Genomic DNA, 23,982 nt, shown 5'->3' with positions numbered 1-23,982 from the left:
CATAGACATCAAAAATATATCGGTACAATGTAAAGCAAAGTATTGGATATTTTATAAGACAATATAAAGCAAGAGGCTGTGCATAAGTATATACAAAAGTCCTACCCTAATCATAATACGTATTATAAGTATTTCTTATTTCCCATGCTTTAAAAATAAACATAACTAATTTTTTTTAACTATATTGCTATTTTGAGAGGTCAATAAATCTATAAACTTTAACATATTTGGTCTTACGTAATAACATGGTTTTAAATAAGCTTTTCTTACATCAGTATATAATGTAAACCCCATAACAAAGTGGTATTCGTCTTCTAAGACATTGCATAAAGTTCATTTTCTTTCTTTATACGGAATAGCTATTGGTTTTTGCCATCTACCCGTTTCAACTTTAAGCTTATGTGCAGAGACTCTTAATCTAGAGAGAGACATTCTGTACTTTGGGATATTTACATCACTTAAATAGGATTTAAATTTAAAATTGGATATTAATATGTATGTTTTTGCTCTAGTTGATTCACTCAATTCGGTTTTCCAATTATGTATAAACATATCTGTAACTCTTACTCTAAAAAATTTCAAAAATATTTCTACATCCCCTACCCCTTGGTTCAGCCACACATCGTTAAAACCACCATTATCTAATAGACTTTTTACCATGTAGGCCCAAGATCTGTTATTAGGGTACGTTTCTGATTCTCGGAACATAATATCACAAGTTTTACATATTTAATATCATGTGTGTTTACTATCCTTAATCAATATCTAATTACATTAATGCTATGTCTGACGGATAAAGACGTTCTTCCTAGTGCTCCATATATAAAGTTATTATGTGTTTGCCTTCGTACTCCTAATAATAATTTGCAATAATTTAAATGTTTTCGTTCTATCTTTATATTGCTCTGTAAACCCCATATTTCGGACCCATAACTTAAAACCGGATAAATTAATTTATCAAAATTTCTAATTTGTGTTGTATTGCAATGTTATAAAATTTCGACATATATTGTCTTAATTTAAAAATAGCTTTCAAAGATTGTCCACACAGACTATCAAACGTTTTAGAAAAAGAGTCCCCTGAGGAAAAGACAAAACCCAAATATGTAAAGTTATCAACAATTTCTAATACATTGTTATTATATAAAAATTTCATATTTTGTCTAAGTCTTCCTCCTTTTTTAAAAACCATGACTTTAGTTTTTTTGTGTATTAACGTTAACTTCCATCGATCACAGTATTGTTTTAACAAATCTAATCCTTTCTGTAAGCCAGTTTCACTTTCTGAAAACAAAACAATATCGTCAGCATATAACATTATGAATAATTTTAAGGTGTCTAGATTTATTCCATCATAATTATTTGTCAGCAAATACTCCTCAATGTCATTTAAATACATTGCAAATAAAAATGGAGACAATGATTCACCCTGACGTACCCCTAACAGGCATGTAAAACTATCGCTAACCTCATTGTCATATTTTACCATTGACTTAACAATACTATACATTGAACGAATAATGTTGAATATTTTCCCTCTAATACCAAGCTTTATCAGTTTATACGACAGAATATCTCTTACTACGTAATCAAATACTTTTGAATAGTCTATAAATGCTACAAATAGTTTCTTTTTCTTATTTAATAAATGCTGTATTACGTTATGCAATACAAAAATATTATCTATTGTGCCCATGTTTTGTCTTAATCCTGCCTGAGCCTCAATGTAAACATTATACTTTTCCGCCCAGATTGTTAGCCGGTCATTTAAAACTTTTGTAAATAATTTGCCTAGTGCACTCAGTAAAGTAATACCCCTGTAGTTATTCGTATTATTAACATCACCTTTCTTATGCAGTGGGACCACATAACTCTCTGACCATGTTTCTGGGAAGTAACCCGAATCAAAAAATTTATTAAATAATGTGCAAAGAACTGTCGCGAACATGTCTATTTCACATCCATACTTAAAACAAGGTTCGATTATTTATATGCCACATTAAAAAAAACTCGGCAAATAGCGGTCGCTTAACGTCTACCCATCCGTCCGTTTAAGCAAAATGTCCCGTCTCAGAAATAACAAATGGTGATTGACTTAGAAATAACTTTGTAAACGTGATCACTATCATAGACATAGGACGATTAATTGCATGTCGCGTGAAGCACCCGAAGCATGTGTTAAAACAATGCCCTAACCTCAAAGGTCAATGTCACAGAAGGAGTCAAAGGCCAAACGTGGCCTTTCAACAGATTTGCAATTCTTGTCTCCACCCATACTTTGCCATAGATTGACGAATTAAGAAATAACTTTTTTCAAAATAACAAAACGTCGCGTGCAAACAATTGTCTCCGTAAGATAACGACACATATCACTTTAAATATATGGAAGATCGAATAAGACAGCTTGTTTGGATTGTAAATTTAAAAATACATCATGCTATTCTAAGATAACTTATCAAAACTGACAATGATGGGAAGATGGCCATTTGTGGTTAAAACCTGTCAACCTACCTCAAAGGTTAAGGTCACACAAAGAGTTCAAAATTCAGATTTGGCTATAAAACAGCTTGAAAATACTTGTCTCAGTCATAACATATCAAACTCATAATTTATAGATCGCATTTAACCATAACAACACCTATTCGGACCGTAACTTTTTCAATCAGCATGATTTTTATATAAAACTTACCACAACTTACAACAATGAGGCCACGTCATTTTGGATTTTAAATTTGTCACACTACCTAAAATTCCAAGGTATCACTAAGAGGTTTCGAGTGTATCATCTTCATCATAAAAAGTCAATTTGGTCATAAACAGCTTATGTTTGACGTAAGCGAAGTTTTGAGATAAACGATGCGGGAATCTACGTCCAATGTAAAAACTCTTGTTCATCTAGATCAATATTCTCTCATACAGAAAATACCTTTTACCCGGTCAAGCCTTCAACATTTTGTGTCCGTAAACTTAGGTGAGCGATTAATGGGTCACTTGGCCCTCTTGTTACTATTTTTTTTTACGGGTTTAGTACAGTCTAACATCGCCTGATGTTGTGCTCTTAAATCGAAAAATAGTAGTTGGTAAAATCCATAACTATATAATTACATCAATTAAACTATGACCACATATTGCTTGTAACATAGTCAAGGTATAACTCGTCATGCAACCGATGGACACAACTGTATAAATCAATACCTATGTTTTAAATATAAAATATGTAAACAACGGTATGCAAACTATGATCAGATATTGCGTTTAACAAAGTCAAGATATGACTAATTAAAACCCGAATAGACTATACCTAATCAATTAACAAAATGTACAGTCGCATAGTTTTATAATATAAAATAAATGGATAACACTTATCACATCCATTAGTAGGGATTACACGGATAAAGCCTTATTTCCCCTGGTGCAATTCAAACATCATATTACAATAAAATCTTGGTTAATCAGATTGGTCCTTAAATTAAGGCAGAGGACGTTTTATCTGGAAAACTGTACAAAGTGTCAATGGCATATTTAGGCCTGGCATCGAGCTTGAATCTTATAGACGAATTTAAAACTTATACGAAATGTAAAATAATTTGGCGTACGTGGACACTTTCTCTAACTTATTATTAAGTGCATGTGTATTATATTTAAGAAATAACGCATCTTAACTTCCGACCGTGGGTTATTCGACAACAAACTATAACGTACACGAATTATTTCGATTCTAACACGGTTTTTACTAAAGATTTATACAATGTATCTAATTTTTCTTGTGTACTATATTATGTGAAGTCCCGCCCATAAAAATAACTTTCGGCTGTTCTGTCGATTAGATCTCTGCCCTCAATACTTTCATTCATAAAATACCGGATCATTACGCTGGTGGAAAATGTATCGGCATGTTTTATTTAGTACAGCGCGTGATTTAAGTGTATAAGCTCCGCCCATAATTATTGCAGAATAACCCATAGACGATTTTCTTCTTTGTTTATATCAAATTTGACACGTGCCGTGTTAGAATAAGTTGTCTCCAACGTTGGGATATTAGGTAAATTCAATAACTGGAGAATACTTATGTATGCTGCGTATTTGAGTATCGAAGGTATTTTACAGTCTAAGGGATGCAACCTTTACCAATACAATAGAGTGCAATTTAGATTATATTATAATTCTCTCTATTTAATCTCAATATAAAGAAATGAGAACACATCAATCAATGCCCATGTCTAAGTAAGGATTATTGTTGAGGGAACACAGTTATTTTCATCACTATATACATTTTAATGGCAGCTTCCTATTATCAAATGTGACATATTTTTGTCATTTATATTTAAAACAGACTATTTTTCGGTTGCATGAATGTGTCTTTTTCAGTTATGGGTTATCATTTACTTCCAATTACATTTTGTTAGGTCGAAATTTTCAAAGAAAATGATAGCCATTCTACTAATACGACGTCGACGTCCGACTGAGGTTAACGTTTTTTTTTAAAGCTTGTTTCTCAGGAAAGGATTGAGGGATTTTATTCAAACTTACATCATATCTTCATAGATTGAAAAATCTACATCAATAATCGTCAAATTTATGGGCCATTAACAATGAGAATTGTAAACATGTACTATATAGGCAGGTTAAAGTTCTTCGATAAACTAACTTTTGTAAACTTGTAAAGTGATTTTATTCAAACTTACAACACGAATTCTCCATATGTTAAAATGACCCATCACAGGACTCATAATCAGACTCGCATGCTCGTTAAATTCGAGTCAATTTTGTAAAAACAACGCGATTAATGTTCTTAAAAGCTGGAAAACGTATACAAGTTAACATTTGCCGAGGGTCTTTATTGATTATATTGCGAGTTATTAAATTATCGGTTAAATCACATTTTCTTAAGAGATGCTAATTGTTTTCATCTCATTCAATGCAACAGCTTCATCGTAAATAAACATTTAATAATATAAGTCCAACATGTAAAACAATTACTTCCTTTTATTGATTTAATTACGATTGATCTAACCATAAAAAAGGAATTATCAATGTTGTCACAGTTGTTATTTAATATTCCATGGAATCTTGTCTCCTGTAAACAAGAGAATGAGTCAGAAGAAGAAAAAAGCGCACACGATATGTTACAAAGTGTATTGATTGATTGCTGAGGTTTTTCGTCAAATACGAAATGTATCGGAAACCATTTTCACAAAAAGATATTATCAAACAACCGGTGTAGATATAAGTATTTTATTTTGTTACAAATTCAGATTTTTTTACCGCCCAGTTGGGTGATTTTGCTTCTTTTAATCCACAGAACAGCTGAAAATTCCACTCGTACTGCGGGCCTAAAAAGCTAATGGAAGTCTTTAAAGTCTTTTTTAAATTTGATCTTTCTTTCAAACAAATTGCATTTTAATTCAAATAAAAATAATATATTACATTGGAGTGTTTAATTTAACAAATAGTAGATGAAACAAATAAATAAATATGGGTAAATTTATCAAACAACAGTTAAGATTTTATAAAAGGCCATTCGTAAAAGTTTTCGATAAAAATGGGTGTTTATTTTGATCATTGAAAGGGGCCAAGTTTGGAAACTATAGTATTTTTAGTTCGTTAATTAAGTGGTCATTCTAAACTTAGAAATATGCATATACGCTATAAGCCTGAGACAAGATAGATTCGCATGAGTCACTTTAGAGATTTCTGTCAATTTTAAATAATATATTATTAGTATTCACATAACTCACGTAGGTCGGTCTAGTTTGCAATTTGTCAAAAACGGCCTTTCTTATACTAGGAACTTTGCATGCAAACACACAGGGCAAGATCAAGTTTAGCGGTAGGCTGGTATCTCATAAATGGCTGGAGGGGAATCATTCTATCTTATAACAGTAATGTCCCATATTGAAATGAACCTATAGGTCTAGTTCAGAATATCTCGTTGGGATTGTGTTGTATTTAAGGGAAATTTTACACTTAGCAGTTTACTATACAAGGTATATAGGACGATACAGCTCATCTCACTTAGAAACGTCAATTTTTGTATATGTATATACATGTTACCAGGATCCCGTTCGTAAAATTTCGTATTGGATTCTTGCGTCAAAGTTTCTGTTACTTATTCCACTTATTTTATCGCTAGCACTTTGAGTTATTGCTAAGACACTTCTAAAATGAATGCATTGTATTCATACCTAGCATTGGAATTAGAGGTCATGTTTAGTGCATATAGAACACATGTTTCTGCTCAATAACTAAAGAATAAATGAAGCCATTGGTAATGACACAAAATGTAGAAACGACATCTGTTCAGTCCTTGATAGGTTGCATGTGGCATACATAAGGTCAACATTATACCCATGTCACTTTAAATAGCAAAATGTCCATTTAGTTTCTCAAAAACAAATTGAGCTAACAGCATGCATTTTAATTGATCGATTCGTTCAAACCCGCATGAATTACCGCAGATAAGATTTTCATTAATATCATTAAATACAGATAAATTATTCCCAATCAACCACTTTGCATATGTGGTGTGTGAGGTAATGTTCAATGTCACTGTTTGTAGAAATTAAAGACTGGTTTCCTTGTTTCCAACGAATGCGTTTGGGATGGGTAGAATTAGTTTCTGTGTAATATTTACTTAGTATATGAAACTGATTTTCCTTCAATATCTCGAGCGAATTGAGCTATATTGAAATGAAAGCGTATCCATATTGTGCAAACAGTTGATATGTGTTAGCATATAAGTAAAATTTGGTCGACGTCAACTCTATAGCTTGGTGTAAGTTAATAAAGCAAATTGGTATTCTCTCAAAACAAGTTTATATGTCTCATTGGAAAATGCTCAAATTAGAATCACACTTAATTACTTAATAGCTTAAATAACTTATCTGCTAACCAAGCAATCTGGTGAAAACAAAAAACATACCTGGAACAGTGTGCTTTTCTCAGACAGCTTTTGTTTAACAATATAGTTTCCAGCCATTCAGTAGTCATGTGGTTTTTGATTGCACATTGTTCAAAAAGAAATACAGAAATATTGACAGTTAGTTTGTTTTGGTTAAATGTACACAAAGTATGGATCTACAAACGTAGCTTCAGCTATCTAAATGTAGTGACCTGTTGATCCATTTGTGCTTATGTAAACAAAATCTTAACATCTGTTTTTTTTTAATATATGGTGTTAATAGTGCATTTTTGTCTTTGTTTTCGGAAATCTCCCCCATAACAAAAATATGTCCACATTAAGATTAAACATCGAGAGCATCCCCTTTCAACAGGAACTCTACCAGGAAACGAAATGATAGAACCTTTTGTTTGCTTTTCAAGTATCGGCTCTTAATGAAAGTACCATCCCGAAAAATACTACTTGGGTTCTTTTTTTTCCGGCTCTAAGCTCTGGCTCATATTGCAGGAGTTATTGCTTGAGGCGCAAAGCAAAAGGTAGCACCCCAGACTCATCTGCCAGTGAGTGTCCTAGTGTGCCAGCAAAGGCCTACAAAGCTATGTACACAGTTTTGTGCTTAAATTCTGTCTACGACTTTAAGTTCAGATTTACTTGTTCTTCATAGACTTTGCCATTATTGTAGCAAGAGTGCTTTAATATCGGAACCATAAAAAATACATCTTAGCAACCTCATAAAAAGTCTCTCTCATATCTGTATGACAGTAGATAATGTTGTTTTCTATGACACATTTAACTTTTCAAATTGTTTCTCACACCTTAAGTAACATATACAGATTAATAATGTTGATTTCTTAAACACGGGTTCATACACGATTATTAATAGAGCTTAACCCCAAACTGTTTTGAACATTCCAGAGCGTATATAATCCTGCGTATGCTCTTTACGGCAGTTTGAACAAATCGAATTGGATATTTTAAGTCAAGTTCCTGAGTCATCGGCAAAGTGTATTATTGCATTTATCCATGTATTATGACAAAAAAGGTAGATACTCACAATGTACCACTACAGGTGAATAAAGCATCTGAGAATTCATCTTCGTTTACATGGATCTGTTGATAATCTAAGAATGCCCTTATATTGTGAAGCAGTGTCAACTAGTGCTGTATTCGGAACTTTCGTTAAGACACATAAAGACCAGGCCAAGTTCAATGCTTATTGTATGTCCAGAAATATTGCTTAAACTTAAGCGAACCTTATTTTAGCACATTGTGTCAAGTATCAACACGTATTGTTGAGTCGCAGATCGATCACCCTTTTATAAAACCAGATGATATAAATACTATAAAACAAGAAATGTTTAAGTGGGTTCTTAAATAAAATTTTAATCAATTTGCCAGCATGCGACGAGTTGAAATGATCGATAAGATTTAGGATCATTGTGTCTTTCCAAGATTTGTGCAATGACAGATACCCGTACACATTGCACGTTGTTGAAGAGATGTAGCCAGAAGCCAGGACAAAGCATCAAGTGTTTTAACACAATATATATGAACACAAAGCCAATGGCGGAGTTCTTTCTGATCGAGATAAATGTTTCAATCCTTAATTAGAACCTTGTTTACGAAGTCTTTAAAAAACATTTGATTTCCCTTAGACTCGGTCAAAATATCTTTATATTGTGATTTAAATTGGTTTTGTAAATGCCTGAATATATTGTTGAGTAACAAGAGACGGTTTAACAATATTTATTTAAACCTAAATCTTTTTTCTTGGTTTGAGTGCAATGCCTTTATTATGTTTAAGAAAGGTTACAGGAGAATTTGAGTTTCTTTTCATTCGATGCATTTTGTACCAACAGATCTTTTTGTTGAAAAAGTATTTTGAGTGTTCAATCATATGTTATCAAGTTCACATATGCCATATAAATACAATAACATTGTTTCACCCAAATATATCGAACAATTTATACAATCCTTTTGTTTTCGTATTTCTCGTATAAGTCGTATACATGACACAGTATTCCCGATTGAATGGGGTTATAGTGCCACCCCTTGTAGGTTCTTGCTTGATTAATAAGCCTAAGTCATACATTCCAAAGTCAGTCCACTCCATTCAACGCCAGCGTGCCACAATCAAGGCCAACGTAAAAACAAACAGGCATAACACAATGCAACACTGCAAACACGAAATTACCTACATATACATAATTAAATAACCCTTTAGAATATAATACATGTATATAGAATACTATTTTAGTATCATTGTGTACTTAAATGTTTATGAGGAATTGAAGAAAGGTTTACATTGCGAAGCCTGCCTAGCCGAATAAGCCTTTCTCAGACGAGTACAGTATTTACTACAATACTTTTTATATATTTAATTTGTTCCTAGTGAAATCAAATTAGTAGTCTTCTTGTACTAAAAACAATAACAAAAAAATATTGATTTAATTGAAACTAATAGTAGTATTAAAATTGTTTTACGATTTCCCGTTGACGACACTCGAGATAATCCTTAAGAATTCCACGCAAAAGCAGAATAGCTGCCATGTTGTACGTACAACGTGTGTACCCATGCGTCAAGCATGATTCAGGATTTATCCTGGCCGATACTGTAAATTAAAATCTATAAACAACTCTTTTTTTACACACGTAACTGGCATCAAAAGTCAAATATCTATTGGTTCTTATTCTACTCACCAAAGTTCGTATGTTCATTTGTGTGATTCCATGATGAATTAAAATTCTGCACACAACAAAAAAATATACTTTTTTCATCGCCATGCATGTTTTTCATTTTAAAGCACTTGGTGTAAGCAGGCTTTTCTTTTTGGATAGACATTCTTTGATCAGCTGACAAAGGAACGACTTATTTATCAAAAAAAATTCCCTTCAAGTTCAACTTCGATTTCCTTCGAAAAGTAAACAATTCACGCACACTTTTCTTAATCCGTCAATTTTTCAACATAATATCGCGTTATTCGAGTACATTCGACATTTTAACGAAATCGAACATGCAGCCTCATCGATTTCATTCGAGTAATATATTCCAACACTGTTATTCAAATTGTAACAATCCATCTTAAACGCAAACACTCGTTATAATTAAAACGATTGAGTACCAAATGATTTTATTGAGTTAAACGAATTAAAAGAAACGTTGCATTGGGTTGATACCTATCAGCTTTCATCTTTATACAGTGCATTGATTTGAAATGTTAACATTCATTTCAAGTATAAACCACAAGTTCAGAACAAATGAACGAGGGGTGAAAGGAACAATACAGTAGTCCCTAAGCACATGTAATATCTGTTTATAAAGGCAAGCTGCTGTATAAACCTAAAGTTTATTCAACGGCTCGTAATAGCTTCTATAAAATCATTTACCTGTATGATACAGAGGGGGTAATCACGTGATAGTCAAGATGGCGACGTCCATACCGAGACGGTTATTTTTCGCCGTTTTATACCCTTTATTACTTCTGTTTATTTTTTAAATGACGTTCATTTTTCCAGCCATATCAGTAAACAGGTGATTAGCGTTTATTTCGTATTTAAATTCGCTGTATATCTCGACTTTACTACCCGCAATTTTTTTTAGTGGAGCCCTAATTAGGACATCCCGCTCAGAAATTTCGTACCGAGTAAAGTCGAGATATAGAGCGAATATTACTATGCAATAAAAGCCAGTAACTTTCTTCCTAATATGGCTGGAAAGTGAGCGGAATAATAAATAAGAATACAAGTAATACAGGATATAAAACGACGAAAAAATACCTGCCTCGGCATTGACGTCGCCATCTTGTTTGTCATGTGATTACCCCCTCTGATGATAAATAACATGTTTAGCTGTATAGTTGTGATCACCCAATGTCCGTCGTCGTGGTAAATTCTAAGCGTGTTACCATTCTAGAAGCCGCACCTTGCACCCAATCTTGATGAAAGGTGTTCAGAAATGTGTATCTATACAATATATACGTCGAGTTTGAATCTGGCGTCTTAAAACTAGGTCACCAGGTCAAATCTCACCTCTCAAAATGTCACAAGTATGACTCAATATTTAGGAAACTTTGTCAAATGTTTATTTTGACATTTTCAAAACCACGTTTGAATCAGGGTGACGTGCGTCCAAAAACTAATTGAAAACTGCTTTAATCTGTGTCAAGAGGAACTGTTTTTCAAACCAAATTACCGAGTCATTTCTTTTATAATTTATATCTGGTGAGCGCGTATGAGCATCACGGCTATTCTGTATTCAAAAATTGGAGTTGCAATTATTTCTTTGATGGATTAATCAGGAAACGTTATCGGTCGTTAATTGCCGTTAATTGTGATTGTTCCGTGAAGATTCTTATAGTTTGTGGATAATACCAGCATTGCCTTTATACACATATTCTTACTGCATTTGAAAAGTCTGTAATTGGTGATATTTGCACAGCCCCTATATTCAACTTTTAAACCCATTAACTGTAATTATTATGGTCAGTAAAAGCAAATATAACACACCAGAGGTAAAGTTTAAGTGTTTATTAGCCTAATAAATTTGGCTGTACCTTACATTCAAAGAAAGAACAGATAAAACACTATACGATAAGTAACAGATGTGAGTAACAAAAACACGTCAACTAAAAAGGAAGTATGAATGTACGATTGTTCATGAAGGCATAATTACACAATTAAAAATGGTATAAAGTAATTACATAAAATTATGATGAATTAAAACTTAATCAGGTTTACATTAATGATAACCGGTTCATTTATTTTATTACATACAATATACGCATGCAATAAATAAAAACACGTTTATGATATTAAACTAAAGTAACACACACACGAACTTAATTAATTAGGAAGAATTTAGGTGAAAACGAACGTACTGATTATTACTCACTGAATATGGTACTAAAATGGGCGGACTACTATCGATTAACAAACAAATCAAAGCACCAGTGAGCAATGGCGTGTTGACGAATATTACCAACGAACTGTTATTAACGCTTTTATTTAGTATTGAAATCGAATTCGTCAAAATAAAGTATAGCATTTGACAGAGAAAGGTAGATTGAAAATATACATTCTGGATTTATCAGTTCGTTCTGGACAGTGGTTTAGCTAAGCATTGTGATTCAAACATATTTCATGCAGACAAATGTTGAATGATAAAAATATGTGAAGACAATAATTTGCCTTTTGTATTAAAAAATTAACATTGAAACAAAAGTGAAAAATGACTACTTGAAAAGGTACAGACTGAATTGATAAAATAGTAATGTTATTCAATAATACATGAAAATTAAAAACGATTACACAAAACTATAAAATTAACGATATCTTTTATCAATACAAATGCTAGGGTAGAAACAATAGCAACCAATATTGTAACCGACTGATGTCAATCCATTAATATATCATATTTTATCTTAAATTATAATTGCATTAAAAAAGTATTCAAAGGTTGACTATTTGCACATGTATAAGAACATGAAACAACATTTGTGTTATGTATAATTTTCTGAATGTACATTAATGTTTAGCAGTGTTCATCATACGTTAAAATTAAATTTAGTTTGAGTACATTTCATTAATCATGGAATATAAAGTTAACTAAACGCGTTTTTGATATCGCTGAGAATGTTTCTGCAGTTGTTTTGTGAAAGATAAATAGACGTTCATGCAATATAAATTATTTAAATGTCTTAATATATACAATACAAGAAACCGTCGGAGACGGGTGATGCTCCCCAAAGGTTTTTTGTCACAATATTTCACTATATATTCAGATAAATGGAAACGTCTTGAGGGCACAGAAGTTGAGGGGATAAGAAATTTTGTTTATAGAAAATTTCAAAGGGCCATAACTCTGTGAAAAATCATCCGACCAGAACCCGCTGATAATATGCACATTTCCTCTTGGTAGTGAAGCTTCCCATAAAGTTTCATTGAATTCCGGTCATTAGTTGCTGAGAAATAGCCCGGACAAGAATTGCACTACATGTACAATTAATGGAAAATACCAAAAATTTCAAAGGGCCATAACTCTGTGAAAAAAATCATCCGACCAGAACCCGCTGATAATATGCACATCTCCTCTTGGTAGTGAAGCTTCCCATAAAGTTTCTTCGAATTCCGGTCATTAGTTGCTAAGAAATAGCCCGGAGATAAATTGTGCACGGAAGGACAGACAGACACTCAGACGCACACATGAACAGACGAAGCGGCGACTATATGCTCCCCCAAAATAAATTTTGGGGGAGCATAACAAACGATCGAGGTTATATGTTAACTTTATTTCAGTTCAAATATACATCTACTTAATGAATTTAACATACGCATTTGAACATAACAAAAAGCTGGAGGAATATGTTAGATTTCATACAGACATGTCAGAAAAGACACATCTAAACAAATGCTGCTTCCGCAATTTGCCTTTCAGTAATAATAGTATATTGAATATTGTCAAGAAACTAATATTTAACAAATAACATATTTTACAGTATGAACAGTCGATATACCATAAACATAAACAAACATTGAATTGAGGAAATCAAAACAAATTTCATTTTCACAAGAAAAACAACAATACATGTTAAAGAACCAATTGAATGTATATACTTTAGTAGTCTTGCTAATTTTGTTCATATTGTTAAGCAGTAATAATTATCATGCATCTAAACAAAACTTACATACGTTGTTTGATTCAACCGTTACAGTAGCATTGCATTCAGTGTTCCCCCTTGCCAGTATGGCGTGTCGATGCAAGCCATCCCTTCTTAATCAATTGTCGTCTGGATACAACCCCTAATGCTAGCTACATGCTTTAATTAGCTAACTGATGCGTTTAATATTTTAAACAATACACTGCAAAGACACTAATGTCAACAGGTGGGGTTCTCTTCTTTAAAAAGCTCGCGAAGCCATATGACGGGGTCACTTAATTGCCCAAGCCTATATATTCCATGTACGGGTGACACTGATTACACATGAGACAATTGGCGAGGCGTAGAAAATTGCGTTTAAGCTGCAGTAACAATGCAGTATCACACACTGTATTTATCTATTTCATTCAAAAAAGTGCAGTTTACAGAAATATCGATATAATTACCTGGTTTAGCTGTTTGAATGTGCATTGTAATTATAACTTTACTTTCAAAGTTTCAATACTCATGTTATTTTCACAATATTTGTCAATTAACTAAATTAAAGTGATTCACGAGCTCAAACAGGGTTGCCACCAACCTGATGAAATAAAATTCCCTGACTTTTAACTGACTTTTCCCTGACCAAATCTTGGTTTTCACTGACTAATTTCGTGACATATTCGGCCTCCTCCTCCCCATACAGCCGACCAAATCCACCCATTTAATGTTTATTTTATTATTTATCATAAAATATTTAACAAATAACAAAGCAGTACTTCTTGTACACTAAACTATGCATGATGCAAGGCTATAAAGTAAATACTGAAGGGCCTGATTCTTGACATCCACAACCACCTGACTGCTGGTAGGCTAGTCTGTCTTAACAAAGTCAGACATACGATTTTTCTCAGTTTTTACCTTTGATACCAGAACATTCTTGTCTTTGTGCTTTTTGCCTTTGGCATAACTCCTTAGAGCTTGTTTTCCCATGTTACCTAGCATAAAGGAACCACCACCTCATATAAGACAGCGTGTTTTGTTTTATTTATTTTTTTCATTTCTATAGTTTTTGTCAACCGATGATGAAAACTCAGGGTCTTTGAGCCAACAATCATTAAATAATGTCTGTTTACTCATGCTTGTAATATGTCTATCTATGTGCACATTATATTAAATCTGAAATTAGAAGAGAAAATCAATTTGTGATCTGTGATATATGGTAGGTTAAAGGGACTGTCAACCACGAATGACGAAAAAAGAAAAGTTCTAAAATACCGTATTTTTTACAATTATTAGTGTATATTTATTAAAATATCACGACAGGTATATTACATTACTTGAAAAAAGTTCATATTTTCAGTATATTCGGTAATAAAATTTCGCGATGTGAAATCGAAAGTACATCGCGAAAATAGGTGACATAACGATATACACACTATAAATAACGCAAGTAGATTGATCATTTTACATATAAAATATATATAATTCACAACGCATGCACAATTTGCATTCCTGGGTTTACCACGTGACGATGATGATCAATCTACTGGCGTTATTTATAGTTAACTGGTAGTTACCGGGTAGACATACCCATTAAACGTTATTACCAAATATACTGAAAATATGAAAACTTAACAACTTTTTTCAAGTAATATAATATACCAGTCGTGATATTTTAATCAATATATACGGAATATTACGCTAGTCAATTGTTCCAAGAGTTTGTATTCAGTCGAGTGGCTTGTGTGATGACGTATCACACGAGAGGCGGAGCCTCGAGTGTGATGCGAAATAGCACAAGCCACGAGACTGAATACAAACTCTTGGAACAATTGACTAGCGTAATATTCCATTTATTATATACAGCAACTAACGAAAACAGTTAACAATTGTATTTTTTGCTTTAACAAAACATACAACACAATGATACAAACGGAACGCCGTAGTTTATATTACACGCGCATGAATACAGTTTATGCAAATTAGTCTAACGTGTACGCATTTGAACAGGGGACACACAGGTTTTAATCTTCGCGTGTTGAAAGCACATGTTGTTGGATTTACCAGCTGGATTTATAATTCACCAACAGTTAATCGCTGTCACTTTCTACTATGCATATTCTCTTGCGTTTCTTCGATGGAGAGTGTGCATAGTAGTTGTTGATGGTTACGTTACACCGGAATAATTGTGCACCTTGGAGATTTGTGTTATCGTGGGAATCATCAATGGCGGCGTTGGATGTGTTTTTGTTGCTGCTTGACATAGATGTGTTTCGCACCGATGCCGGGATGACAGAACCATAGGTAGGCCTAGGGTTAAGTTGCATAATTTGTTGTTGGTCAGGATTTTCTGATAATATGTCGGACATGGCTGCTTGCATTTCGAGAGAAGCCTTTGCGTAATTGTTAACACTTTGCACATTTTTGTGTCCAGTTAGTTGTTGAATTGTTGTTGGAGCAACCCCATTATGCAAGAGAGTTGTACAGGTTGTTTTTCGGGCACTGTGATTTGTCTTCCGACCTGTGAGATCGCCCCTCTCGGCCATCGTTCTCATTATTGACCTCAAGGAGTTTTCACCCATGGGCTGACATTCATACCACTTGTTGGACCCATCATGTCGACTATAGTTTATACACAAGTAGAAAGGGGCATCATCACGCAGAGCTTCTTTCGGTCTGTGATGAGCTAACTCCTTGTACGCTTCAACAGGGCATGAATCTGTGTTGGTATGAGCAAACTGCTTAGGTGGAAAGGCCCTTTGATCCGACTTGGTTTCCGATGTACGTGTTTTGGTCAACCGTTCATTGTATTCAAGGTATTCTCTTCTTTGATCAGTTTTTTTCAGTTTGATGTCGCCCCATCTAAGGTTGTGACTTTCGGTTCCACCACGAATGCCGAACAATGTTGAATTATTTAGCCAAACTTGATTCAACAGCTGTCTTGGGCTTTGAAGTCCAATTACTGCTTTTTGTTTAAAAATCCCTCTTTCTTCAGAGGTAATGGCTTCAGCAGCATGGGGCCTGTTTCCTTTTCCTTTTTGCTTCAGTTCCTTTCTTTTGGAAGCCAAAACCTTTCGAGAAGTTTCAAACTCTCTGTCATCCAAAATGCTGTGGGAATATTTATTTTCCCTTAATTATCAAAAAAAAATCACATTTAAACAATTGATTTTCATTCTTTTATTTTTTTAAACTTGACCCATGTACAGAATTATTTGATTTTTTTTAACTGGATATAATTTGAAAATTATGGGCATTATTTATATTTTGTTCGAGATATTATTTTTTTAAACCGTTAATATCATTGTGCGGTTAATATTCAATTTACGTATTGTTTTGTTTAATAACTTTTATACATTTATTTGCCACTTAATTAAATTTTATTTTCATAGATGTGTGCAATAATCAATCAGGTTAACATAACAACTATAAAGCATAATTACACAGCTATAACATTTCATGCTGTTTAAATATTTTAATTTAATCACTTTATGTTGGATGTAGTAAATTAACTCAACAGCAAGGTCGACATGTTTTAATGTTTTATGGATAGGGTGTCCGTCTAGCCACTGGGAGGTGATGGGTTCGATCACCATCGTGCAAGCGTTCTTAAGATCTCTCACAAAGACACATAGTAATGGTTCTAAGCCCAGAAAATGGACTCGAGAGTGTTTATATAAGCCTTAGGCTTTCGATGGACTCAAGCTTAAATATATAGGTTAAAACTATCTCTACAGCAGTGAGTAATACAGTACTACAACAACATTGCATGATCATCACTGAAATACTATTTCGATTCAATGTTGATTGTTTATACACTGAGCACTTTATTCTACTATGTTTTTGGTGTATAAATATGAATTTCTTTTACAAACCGGTCAATGCCTCGATGGTAGCTTGTGAGTGTGTCAGGCTCATACTCAGACCCGTCGGCTTTACGGATGGACAGGAGGAATGAACCTATGTAGTTGTCAAGTTCAGTGGTCATGATGTCACAGACAGATCTTGTTTCATTGCGTGGTGGTTCTGATAGCCAGCGTTGGAAATGGCGCATACATAATTCAGTTTTGCGGCTAGTGTTTACATTTTTCATACTTTGAACAAAATTTGTCTTTTCATCTTCTGTTACATGTACAAATGTTGGTTGTTTACGTGTTTCACCTTGATCATGACTATTTAAATTCATCTGTTCCATTTGATTTCTTTGGTCTTGTGAACTAAAATCTATATTTTGATGCAGATCAGACTTACTTTCATTGGGCAGCTGGACACCTGCTTCTAAAAGAGTGGACACTGCACTTGTTTCAGTATTTTCAGTGCTACTGACATTTTCATTCTCTCCAGAATTATGAACAGCCGTTTCAAATAGTTCATTTTCAAAAAAACTATCGTCAATTAAGTCAAATAAACCGATCGATGACCATTCCGCTATGTCCATGGTCGAAAATTCGGCCATATTTACTCTCTGGTCAAACTGCAGACGACGTATCTAATAATACTACACAGGGGGCTTTCCTATTTTCGCTACGCGTAGTGTGACGTCATTAAATGGGTCGAAGATTTAACAAGGGGGGTTTCCTATATTCGGTGCGCATAATGTGACGTCATTAAATGGGTCAAAAAAAGTAGTCCGGCTTCTAAAAATAGTAGTATGGTAATACGGAATTGGAAACAGCGAGTAGCGTAATACGGGAGTTTTTATTTCAACGATTGATACAACCTGTATTTTGTTAAAAGCATTCAACAGGTATATAATAAAAACTAATAATTGTTAAAAATAACGGTATTTTACAACTTTTGTTTTCGTCATCGTCGTGGTTGACAGTCCCTTTAATACATGAAAATCATGCAGTTAGGAGCAGAAGCAGGTCTTCTTGATAACTGAAATAAATAAGCAAAGTTAGTATAGCTCTTCATGCTGTCATCTCTAATGATCATGCAAAGCATAACATATAGAATTCATCAACTCTGGGGGAAAGGGTTGCAAAGCCTTTCAGCATTCAAGGATACAACAAATTAATCAAAGATAACAAAAAGATAAATTTACATTTCTGAACATGCTTTACACATGTTAATGTTTTATGTACATAGATATAGTCAAAGCATTTCAAATAAAAAAAATACTGTTTAATCTACTAAAACAAATGATACCTGAAGACTGCCATAGCCACTAAATAACTTATGCATCGACCCAACATGATATGATTCCCTGACTTTTCTGAAATTTCATTTTTCACTGACCATTTCTTAAAATTCCCTAAATTTTCACTGACCTTGAAAAAAAATCAAATTTCACTGACTTTTCGAGTAAAGTGGCAACCCTGTCAAAGGAATTACCAGAATCAGAGAAATTTCTGTTTGACATATAGTATGCGAAGCGTGTTAACTGGCGAATTGATGTTTGAAGGTAATTATCAGTTGTTATATGTTTGTTTATATTTAATAATAAGAAATACAGTATTTATTTTTTAACCAAATAGTTTGTCAGTCATGCGTTTATTGTTACTTTATTTTTTTGCAATATAGTAAAACAAATAGCGCACAACACCGTTAACTTGACACCCGAAAATAAACGTTCAATAACTTAAATTTACTTATTCCACCCATTTTTTATCCTAAGCAAAGCCCGAATGGATCCGACATCCTTCGAAATTCCCAAGTGGAGAATCCTGATCGCTTTACTCAAAAGACAAAAGGCGTTATCTTAATCCGTATAAAGAGTAGTGAGGTAATGGCCGTCTTCAAATACTTTATCCAAATGATTTAAATGATTTAAATGAAGCATGTTTGAATTACGTGACATCAGATCCTTTGAATCGTTAGTCAAATTAAACACATATGGTGCTGGTTTAACTATGAGACACTGGAGCATCGGAAGATGTTGAAGAACGTTAAGTAAACTTGTAACTGGTTGAATGAGAGTCAGCGTTTTTAGTTCGCTGCAAAGCGACACATCAAAGTCTTTACAATTACTTACAAGAGTTAAATGCTTCAATACCTTCAATGACGGTAGTGAATTTGGTGATATCTGCACTGGCTCCATGAGGCACAATTCTTCCAAACATAAATAAGAACTTAGTGACAACGCCGTCGAATCAGTAAGAAACAATGTTCTTAGTTTATGGCATTCTGACAAGTCTAAACTTTCGCATTTGCAGCATAATTTCAGATGCCGAATATTTTTATGATTGCGTGCATCAAATTGTGTGATGTAATTTTGTTTGCCAATAAATAAGTAATTGGGATCTTTACAAGACGACATATCCAAACCATCACCTTTTCCAAACATGAACATATACTTTAAATAATCAGGTGCACGCAACCCTTCTGGTAATAGAGTCACCTGCTCTCCAATAAACAATAAATACAGATGCTAATACGAAGTCACATCCAGACCTTCGCACTCGTTACACAATATCAGAAAGTTCAACCACTTAAGTCTCGGCATTTGTCTAGAAATCAATATAATATCTGGACCAAGTTCTATTTGTCTTAGACCCGCACATGACGACAAGTCTAACAATTTACATTTGCAATAAAGTTGAAGATACTTCAATTTTGTTAATCGATTAAAACCATTTGATAGTAATGTGATATTACCATTAAATTTATCGTTACTATAAATCGATAAACCACCATAGAAACAATTAAACAAATCAATTCCTGCACGTTTTCTGCTTGGTTTTAAAATGTTTGTTCCGAAAATTCTTACCTTGTTCAGATTATAACAAGCAGACAAATCTAACTCATCACAGAAACAATTCAATACAAGTTCCTCAAGCTGCTGAAGGTTTAAAAAACCTTTAGAGAACAACGTGATTTCTCCTTCGATGTGTATTGTTCGAAGATTTGTACAAGCAGACAAGTCTAACATCTCACATCTGCACCCACACAATTTAAGCTCTATTAGATTCTTAAGAGAAAACATGTAATTACATAATGATGTAAGCCCATTACTAGAATTAATCCTTAGGTGCTGCAGTTGTCCGTGAAATGCTGCAGGTTTGAGCGTGATCTTTCTAAACAGATGGATAGTGTCTATATTTTGACACGATGATAAGTCCAACCCTTCACACACACAGTCCTCCGTCACTAGGCGCTTTAATTTTTCGAGTCTATGAAGAGCAGTAGGTAGAAGAGTGATCTTTCTATGGAGATATATAGTTGCCAGACTGTGACAAGATGATAGGTCCAACCCTTTACACTCACAATCTTTCATTTTTAAGCTCTTAAGTTTTGTAAGTCCATGAAGGGCAGTAGGTATCAGTGTGATCTCTCTGCGAAGATCGATGGTTTCTAAATTGTGACACGATGATAAGTCCAACCCTGTACACTCACAATATTTCATCTTAAGGCTCTTCATTTTTGTAAGTCCATAAAGGGCAGTAGGTATTAGATTGATCTCTCCACGAAGAGAAACAGTTTCTAAATTGTGACACGATGATAAGTCTGATAAGTCAAAACTTGTACAGCCTTTCATGTTTATCACAAGGTTATTTAGTTTTGCTAGCCCATGTAGGGCATTAGCTTTAAGTGTGCCCCATCCACGAATAATGATTCTTTCCAGATTGAGACAAGATCTCTTCAAAGTCACATTCCTTCATCTTAAGGCTCTTTAGTTTTGCCAGTCCATGAAGGGCAATGTGAATTAGAGTGATATCTCCGTAATCATCTGAAGACATATGAATAGTTATAGTTTCTAGATTGGGACAAGATGATAAGTCCAACCCGTTACACATACAATTCTTCATCTTAAAACTCACCAGTTTTGGTCCATAAAAAGAAGTAGACTGATTCGTGATTCCTTCTGTAAGTAGAACCCTCTCCGAATTGTGACAACTCGTCATGTCCTCAATATTACACACACAACACAATTCAAGTACTTCGAGATTTTCAAAAAGAAATAGAGAACAATCCAACCGACGCTCTTCATCATTGCCGCTACTAAGCGTGTCCGGATCATGTAGACTCAGATGCTTCGCGTTTGACATGTTCATTCGTATGATGCTTAAACATCATTCATGTTGACATTTTCTGAACTATAAATTTTACTGAGCTTCAGATTGATTTCATTCAAATTCTGAACATTTCTTTGAGCTTCGTAAAACCCAGAGATGTATAATTCTGTAACTATCTCTAATATATTCCCCACCCACGTATCAGCAATGCTGTCTATTGTGCGCGATAACAAATTTGCTGCTGAAATGTTTAATCCACACAAGAAAATAAATATCTGATTTTTAAAAACTACGCCAGCATTTTCGATCATATATCTAGATACGAAACCAAGTTCAGCAGTATTGTAAGCAATGTAAACTGCCGCTAAAAATTCATGCACACTTTTATGAATAAATGAACACGTTGATCTTTGATAGGTTCTACAGACAGATTTTCGTTCCGAAAGAATGCCGGTCTTAAGAGCGAACTCTTTGTGTTCTTTTGGCAGGTATTGCGCCAATTGTTGATCACTAATAACTAGAGATTGTTCCCGCTCGGCCAAAAACATCATTAAAAATGCTGTTTTGGAAATGGCAATCAAATGTTCCATATTTTGATGAAAGTAACGTGTGTTCTTAAAGCACCGTAAAGTTGGCTGTGTAAAAAAGCTCTGCCCGTCACTCGCCTTCTTGAAAAGTCCATCTATCAAAACACTGTAGACTTCGCATATTGAACGTGTTAATTGTATTCGGTTGAGCCAGGAACATACAATTAGCAATAGCATCATTGGTGAATACAGTATATCATGCAGTTCATTTTCTGCTACATAAATTTTGTAATCATTAAATTTCTCCAATGTAAAGCATCCAGAGCTTTCCAGGACGTTTTTACACAGAATATATGGATCTCTGATTCCTGTCAGCTCAAATAAGCTGTCAATTTGAGATTTCTTAATGCGTTCATCAGTCATGTTCCATGGCCGTGTTGTTGTCAATACTGTACATTGGCTGTAACAGGAAACTCAAATAGGCTGAGCTACTTTCCCTTCAGGATCCCTCCACTCATCTAAGCCGTCGTGTACCACCAAACATCTTTCTGTTTGCATTAGTTTATTAAGAAGTAAATATGCCTCCTCTCGATCTGTGTCTGCATACATCAAGTCGATTAACTGCTCTTTGATCATTTTCGTCACATCGCGATGAACTACAGAATCTCTCAATGTAATAAAGAGTGCTAATTTAAATTCATGTATCGTGCTAGCATCGTAAAATGGTGGGTTACTTTCAGGTAGAAGTGATGATGCTTCTACTTGGTTGCACCAGTCCAGTATCAATTTAGTAGCAAATGTAGTCTTTCCCATGCCAGCTTCATCTTGCAGAAATATGCGCTTTTTTAGTTTTTCACCAGTATACAATATTTCATTGTACGTAGAAACAGCTTCATTTTCTCCGTCGTTGTTTTCAGTTTTTCGGCATATTGATGGCGCCGCATATAATTTATGAAGGGATTCATCACCGCTAGGAAACAATGTCGACATGGACACGTGACTCAGCGCGTCATTGTAGTGCTTTTTTAAACGCGTGATGAATTCTGAAAATTTGACATAATTTATAAACATAATTATAACTATAGATTCTTAGACATTTCAATGTACAATGCGGATATATAATTGGACGAATTCACTTTTAAAAAGGGCAAATTAGGCGAGTCCAATATGACGTTTAAAGCTGCGCAAAAGCAACGGTTAAACTTGCGACAGGTAAATAGTTCATTTAATTATTTATTCAATTGAGTGAATGGAGACCTTTTGCGTTCAGAAACTTTTTTCGGTAACGGCTTTTATTAAACAAGTACTAAATACACTAACAATATGTACGAAAACATACAGACGACGTTGTTGGAATAATTATGGGAATATATGGACGATCACTTGGTACATATAAATAATATCCATAGTTGGTATTAATAAATATATATTATAAACTTTGTAGTAATAATACTAATAACGATCATAATAATAATAATTACAAGTGTTTTTAACCAATGAATTTATTGATCGGAAACGATTTTACTTTTAGCGTGACAGTGAACTTTGACCTAGTGAATAGGAGCAATCTACTTTCCAACATCAATGCACATCGGAGGTTCCCAAATCGGTCCCTCCGTTCAATTGTTTGATCGGAAACAATTTTCACTCGTAGTGTGACAGTGACCTTAACCTTTAACATAGAGACCCCGATTTAAAAAGGGGTCATAAACTGACAAATGACAATGCAAATGGGAAGTATCAAGCCACTTGGTCGATCCGTTCACAAGTTATTGATCTTAAACGAACAGGTCTATCAAATGTTCACTAATAGTGTGGCCGTGACCATCACCTTGACATAGTGACCACAATTTCAATAGTGACCATCGACTGGCAAAGTTCAATTCACACTGGGCGTATCAAGCCAATTGTTCAATCCGTTCACAAGTTATTGATCAGAAACTAACCAGTCGGTATACCGA

At 34.0% G+C, this 23,982-nt stretch overlaps 1 protein-coding gene across 6 annotated transcripts in view; it reads right to left on the bottom strand.

The window, feature by feature from the left end:
- Positions 1–11,413: 11,413 nt before the first annotated feature.
- LOC127871643 (uncharacterized) overlaps positions 11,414–23,982 on the bottom strand; it is a 29,690-nt gene continuing 17,121 nt past the window's right edge. For 3 of the 6 annotated variants that reach the window (XM_052414761.1, XM_052414759.1, XM_052414760.1), the window contains exon 5: positions 20,313–23,064. In XM_052414761.1, the coding sequence (XP_052270721.1) occupies positions 22,496–23,064 (569 nt within the window). In that variant the 3' untranslated portion in view covers positions 20,313–22,495. Of the gene's footprint in view, positions 18,418–19,534; positions 23,065–23,982 lie in introns of those variants that run through there. The other 3 variants (XR_008045489.1, XR_008045488.1, XR_008045490.1) reach the window with 3 other exon arrangements.

This window comes from Dreissena polymorpha, chromosome 3 (genome assembly GCF_020536995.1).
Source record: "Dreissena polymorpha isolate Duluth1 chromosome 3, UMN_Dpol_1.0, whole genome shotgun sequence".
Lineage (NCBI taxonomy): Eukaryota > Metazoa > Mollusca > Bivalvia > Myida > Dreissenidae > Dreissena > Dreissena polymorpha.
Note: the sequence above shows the minus strand (reverse complement) of the source record. Positions and strands in the feature narration are given on the sequence as shown.